Source organism: Chrysemys picta, chromosome 4 (genome assembly GCF_011386835.1).
Source record: "Chrysemys picta bellii isolate R12L10 chromosome 4, ASM1138683v2, whole genome shotgun sequence".
Taxonomy (NCBI): Eukaryota; Metazoa; Chordata; order Testudines; family Emydidae; genus Chrysemys; species Chrysemys picta.
The window spans coordinates 2,035,447-2,041,674 of NC_088794.1; the positions used below are offsets into that span (position 1 = coordinate 2,035,447).

Below are 6,228 nucleotides of genomic sequence, written 5' to 3' on the forward strand. Positions count from 1 at the left end.
GCATTGCAGCGGCAGGGAAACGGCTCTAGGTCGTGATTGCAGAGACCTCGCCAAAGGCCTGAGAGGTTTCTCCCGCATGGCACCGGGCGGAAAAGTGGCGTTTCTGCTGCACTGTCTGTAGCTGACTGGGTGGGGGGGCCTGCATTGGGGTTTGCATTCAGAAGACGGAGGCGGCTGGCGCCCAGCACCGAGGCATTTCTGCTGTGAAGCGGGCAGGGGACTCCAGCGGGCTGCGGCGCCGAAGGGACGCAGAGCAGAGTGAAGCTGGGACCTGAGCCCGAAGGACCCAGGGGGTTCCATTGCAAAGTGACACCCCTGGGCGGGGGGGGGGGTGCAGGTAAGGAGCGGAAATCTTGGCTACCTGGTGCCTCTGGCTTGCAGGGACATGCGGCAGCGATTGCCCGGATAACAGCCAGAGCGGGATGGGTCCTGCCAAATAGCAGAGGCTTGGGAATCTGTCCTCCTGCGGGGGGGGGGGGGGGGCGCTGTGTGTTGGGGGCGCTGTGTGCTGCGGGGGGGGGCAGCGCTGTGTGTTGGGGGGCGCTGTGTGCTGCGGGGGGGGGCAGCGCTGTGTGTTGGGGCGCTGTGTGCTGCGGGGGGGGCAGCGCTGTGTGTTGGGGGCGCTGTGTGCTGCGGGGGGGGCAGCGCTGTGTGTTGGGGGCGCTGTGTGCTGCGCGCGGGGGGGTCGGCGCTGTGTGTTGGGGGGGTCGGCGCTGTGTGTTGGGGGCGCTGTGTGTTGGGGGGGCAGCGCTGTGTACTGCGGGGGGGGGAGGTTCTGGTTGTGCAGCACAAGGCACCGGGGAAGGGAGCTGCTGGGGGTAGTTTGCAGCAAACCCCCCCCCAGCCCGAGCCGGTCGCGCTTTGCCTCGCAGAGGCGCAGGTGTCTGGCCGGCAGCCGGGGGCGTTCGCCTCGCCGAGCCCCGCTCCGCTCCGCTCCCCAGCACTGGCTGCAGCGCCCGCCCCCCGCCGGGAAGGAAAGCGCCAGAAAAGGTATTCGCAGGTCTGAAGAAACCCACCATGGGCTGCTCCGGGCGGGTCGCGTCCTGGTTTCTGCTGCTGGTGGGCTCGGCCCCTCTGCTCCGAGGTAAGGGGGGTGCCGAGGGGGGGGGGGCCGGGAGGGAGAGATGCAGAGATTTGGGGTTGCAGAAAGAGAGGGGGGGAGGGGACGGCCCGGTGGAAAATGCAACCTGCTCTTTGTGCGCAGGGCGGGGGGGGGGGAGCAGGGGGCGCGTGGAGATTGCAAAGGGGGGCGCTGGTTTGGGGGTGCAGAGGGGATGGAAATAGCGGGGTGCCGTGGGGGGCGGGTATAGGGGGACTGGGAGGGGAAGGCAAAGGGAGTAGCGAGGGGTAATGAATGTGTGACTCACAATAATTGGGGGGTGCCAGACTCCCAACTAGGCATAGAGCCATCAGGGCCCCCCCAGCACCCCCCAAGCAGCGCACCCCATTTTGCTGCAGGGCGCCAGGGAATGGGGATTCTGGGGGTCAGGGCGCAGGATGGGGGTGCTGGGGACAGGGCAGGGCCGAGTCGGGGGTGTTCTGTTGTTGCCCCCAGACGTGGGGCAGGAACCCAGGTGTCCGGGCCTCAATTTTCCCTCCTAATTCCTGAGCAATTTCCACTGGATCCAGGACTCTCCTTCCTGGACACCTCGGGCCTGTTCCCTCTGGGGGGCGCCGGCTCCCACCCGCCCCGGGGCAGGGCCTGGCTGGGGGCAGGGATGGGGCAGGGGCAGGGGCAGGGCCTGGCTGGGGGCGGGGATGGGGCAGGGGCAGGGCCTGGCTGGGGGCGGGGATGGGGTAGGGGCAGGGGCAGGGCCTGGCTGGCTCGGGGGGGGCGAGGATGGGGCAGGGGCAGTTCCCCTCCAGGGGGCGCCGGCTCCCATCGGGGGCAGGGGCTGGGCCGTGTCAGGCGCTGGGGCTGGGCAGGGATCCCGTTCCGCTAATGTGCCATGTTCAGAGCAATTAGCGTCTGGCCAGCAGCTGCCCAGGCCTGTCACCCGCCTGCCGCCCGCGGGCCGCGTCTGTCACAGCCGCGCTCGTCACGCAGCCCAGCCGCACATGGGAGACACAACAGTGCCCCTCACTCCCGACCCGCAGCCCCTGCCAGCCCAGCCCTGCCCCCCCCAGCTCTGCCGGTGCCCCTCACTCCCGACCCGCAGCCCCTGCTAGCCCAGCCCTGCCCCCACCCGCTCTGCCGGTGCCCCTCACTCCCGACCCGCAGCCCCTGCCAGCCCAGCCCCTCCCAGCTCTGCCGGTGCCCCTCACTCCCGACCCGCAGCCCCTGCCAGCCCAGCCCAGCCCCTCCCAGCTCTGCCGGTGCCCCTCACTCCCGACCCACAGCCCCTGCTAGCCCAGCCCTGTCCCCCCCCCAGCTCTGCCGGTGCCCCTCACTCCCGACCCGCAGCCCCTGCCAGCCCAGCCCCTCCCAGCTCTGCCGGTTGCCCCTCACTCCCGACCCGCAGCCCCTGCTAGCCCAGCCCTGCCTCCCCCAGCTCTGCCGGTGCCCCTCACTCCCAACCCGCAGCCCCTGCCAGCCCAGCCCTGCCCCCCCCAGCTCTGCCGGTGCCCCTCACTCCCGACCCGCAGCCCCCGCCAGCCCAGTCCCTCCCAGCTCTGCCGGTGCCCCTCACTCCCCGACCCGCAGCCCCTGCCAGCCCAGCCCCCCCCCAGCTCTGCCGGTGCCCCTCACTCCCGACCCGCAGCCCCCGCCAGCCCAGCCCTGCCCCCCCCCAGCTCTGCCGGTGCCCCTCACTCCCGACCCGCAGCCCCCGCCAGCCCAGTCCCTCCCAGCTCTGCCGGTGCCCCTCACTCCCGACCCGCAGCCCCCGCCAGCCCAGTCCCTCCCAGCTCTGCCGGTGCCCCTCACTCCCGACCCGCAGCCCCCGCCAGCCCAGTCCCTCCCAGCTCTGCCGGTGCCCCTCACTCCCGACCCGCAGCCCCCGCCAGCCCAGTCCCCTCCCAGCTCTGCCGGTGCCCCTCACTCCCGACCTGCAGCCTCTGGGGCCCAAGGCTGGGCTGGCAGGGGCTGCGGGTCGGGAGTGAGGGGCACAGCAGGGCTGGTGGGGGGCAGGGCTGGGCTGGTGGGGGGCTGCGGGGTCGGGAGTGAGGGGCACTGGCAGGGCTGGTGGGGGGCAGGGCTGGGCTGGTGGGGGGCTGCGGGTTGGGAGTGAGGGGCACCGGCAGGGCTGGGGTGTCTCTCTCTGTTTAACCCCTCGCTCCTCGCAGGGCTGCCGCTGAAGGATGTGTCGCCTGTGACCCCCTCCCCACAGCTGGAGGCCTCCTCGCTGGGGGGCCCGGGCAGTGGCTCAGCCCTGGGGGGCTCCACGCCGCCCCCTGGGGTCCCCGAGGGTCTGTCTGAGCTGCTGCAGGGCGTCCTGCTGAAGAAGGAGTTTCTGGGGCAGGCCGAGCCCCTCCCCGGTGAGCCCGCCCCGCTGTGTGTGGGGGGACTGGGAGGGTGATACTCACTGGGGTGGGGGCTGTTCTGTGGGGGGTGGGAGTAGGGAAGAGGGGGGGTGGGAGAGGCTCTCGGGGAATGGGTGGGGGGCTGGGGAAGGTGGGTGGGATCAATGGGGGAGGAGCAGGAGGTTGGGGGTGGAAATAGTGCGGGGAGGGGCACATACATGGGACGGGGGGGGGCTGGGTGAGATGGGGGGCTGGGGAGAGGGGTAGATGGGTGAGGTGGGCCGGGGAGAAGGGTGGGGGCTCAGGAGCGATGGAGGGGTTCGGTGGGGGCTTGGGGGAGATGGGGGGGCTGGGGGCTAGTTGGGGGGGCTGGGCCGCTCTCACTGCCTGCCCCCCTCTCCCCCCAGGCAGCCTCTCAGCCCCGCGACCCCCAGCCTCGCTGTCGCCCCCCCAGCGCCTGGACCCCAGGGTCCTCGGCACGGATGCGGCCTCGCCGCTCACACACGGTGGTGCTGCCCCCCCAGCCCACCACCCCGGGGGGCCCCGGCTTCCTCACCACCCCCCCGGGCTCCACCGCTGCCCCCCTGCGCCTGCTGCCCCCTCCCGCAGGGGGCGATGAAGGGGGCCATGTCGCCATGACAACCTACGTCCCAGAGGGCGATGAGGAAACCACGACAACGCTCATCACTACGACGACCATCACCACGGTGCACGCGCCTGGTGAGGGGGGCCCTGGTCCTCAAGGGGCTTCAGGGACTGGCTGGGGTGGGGCAGTGGATGGAGCAGGGGCTTTTCCGCTCTTGGGGGAGCCGGCTCCAGCCCGAGGGCAGGGATTGGCTGGCTCGGGGGGTGGGGGAAAAAAATCCAGGTTTATCTGACTTAGTTTCCCCTTCCCATAGTCCTTTGCAATAACAACATCTCGGAGGTGGAGGGTTACGTGGAGTCCCCGGACTACGTGGGGGCCGCGTTCGACGGGGGGCTGGACTGTACCTACAGCATCCGAGTCTACATGGGCTACGGGGTTGAGGTGCAGGTAAGGGTCGCAGGGAGGAGAGGGGGCTGGGAGTTTGGCGGGAAGTGATGTTGGGGGGCTGGGCCAGGGCTGTGGGAGGGCAGGATGGGGGGAAGGGACTGGTGGGGGCTGGACTGGAGGGAGACAATTGGGGGGCAGGAGGGGCCAGTCCGGGGGGCTGGGCTGGGGAGGTTGGGGCAGGAGGCGGTTGGGGGACGTTGGGGGTGAGGGGGGCTCCAGGTGGCATCGGGATCCTGGTTCTGACCCTGCTCCCCCCCAGGTGCAGACCCTGAACCTGTCCAAGGACGACTCCCTCACCGTGGAGGGGCTGGGCGGCGAGACGCCGGCCGTCCTGGCCAACGAGTCCCTGATGGTGGAGGGTCAGGTGATCCGCAGCCCGACCAATCAGGTGCTGATTCACTTCCAGAGCTACCACGCCACCCCCCCCAGCGTCTTCAAGTTCCACTACCAGGGTAAGGGACCGCCCCTTTAAGGGGTGGAGGGGACTGTTTCCACCACCCCTTTAACAGTGGGAGCGGACATTTGCCCTCTCCCCTTTAAGAGGGGGAGTAGATGCTTCCCTGCCCCTTTAAGGGGTGGGCATTGGATCGTTTCCTCTGCCCCTTGAGCAAGGGGGTGGGGGTCTACATTGGCTGCCGCCCCTTTAAGAAGCGAATGGTTGAAAGACCCCCCTCGTCTTAAAGGGGATGACTCCTCCCAGCAAAGAGGCAGACGCAGGTGAGTCCCACCGTCCTCCGGTGCAAGTCCCCCGTCCCTTTAAGAGAGGGAGGGGAGGAGGAACAAATGTATGTTCCCTTAAAGGGGAGGAGCGAATCGTGGTGTCCCTTTAAGAGCAAACAGGGAGATGACTCCCACCGTCCCTTTAACGGGGGCCAAATGCAACAAATGTTCCTCTTCCCCTCCAACGGCACCATCCCTTTAAGACGCCAAGCAGCTGGGGAGTTCCCCTTTAATAGGCAGCTCCAGAGTAAAACAAAATTTTTTTTGTCCCCCAGACAGTTATTTTATTTCGGTTTTTGTCCTCCCTCCAGACGGAAATGGTTTTCTTCTCCTCACCCGTGTCTCTCCCTCCCCAGCCTTTCTGCTGAGCTGCGGCTTCCCCGGCCGGCCAGAGAACGGGGACGTGAGCGTCACCGACCTGCACCCGGGCGGCGCCGCCACCTTTAAGTGCGAGCCGGGCTTCCGCCTGCGGGGGGAGGAGACGCTGGTCTGCCTCAACGTCAGCCGCCCCCGCTGGAGCGGGGCCAGCCCGGCCTGTGGGGGTGAGCCCCGCCGGGGCAGGGGCGGGGGGCTGGGGGGCCTGCAGGGGTGAACCCCGCCGGGGCAGGGGCGGGGGGCTGGGGGGCCTGCAGGGGTGAACCCCGCCGGGGCAGGGGCGGGGGGCTGGGCGGGGGGGGGCCTGCAGGGGTGAACCCCGCCGGGGCGGGGGCAGGGGGCTGGGCGGGGGGGGTTTGCAGGGGTGAACCCCGCCGGGGGAGGGGCGGGGTCTGGGCGTGGGGGGGCCGAGGGGCACGGGGTGCAGGAAGGGGGCTGGGAGCCGGGGGGAAGGGAAGGCCCTGTGGGGGGTGAAATTGGGGTGCAAGGGGGGCCCCGTCTCTGTCCCTCACTCCCTGCTCCTCCCCTCAGCGGCCTGCGGGGGGGCCGTGCGAAACGCCTCCCACGGGCGCATTGTGGCCCCCGAGGGGCCGGGAGGACGCGGCGCCAACCTGACCTGCCGCTGGCTCCTGGAGGCACCGGACGGGCAGCGGCTCCACCTGCACTTCGAGCGCCTGGCGCTGGACGAGGACAATGAC

At 70.0% G+C, this 6,228-nt stretch overlaps 1 protein-coding gene across 1 annotated transcript in view; it reads left to right on the plus strand.

Annotated features, from left to right (window-relative positions):
* Positions 1-759: 759 nt before the first annotated feature.
* SEZ6L2 (seizure related 6 homolog like 2) overlaps positions 760-6,228 on the plus strand; it is a 15,858-nt gene continuing 10,389 nt past the window's right edge. Inside the window, 7 exon segments of the mRNA XM_065590965.1 lie at positions 760-1,084; positions 3,226-3,417; positions 3,810-4,122; positions 4,302-4,435; positions 4,695-4,887; positions 5,512-5,697; positions 6,062-6,225. Coding sequence (XP_065447037.1) covers positions 3,885-4,122; positions 4,302-4,435; positions 4,695-4,887; positions 5,512-5,697; positions 6,062-6,225 — 915 coding nt within the window. The 5' untranslated portion in view covers positions 760-1,084; positions 3,226-3,417; positions 3,810-3,884.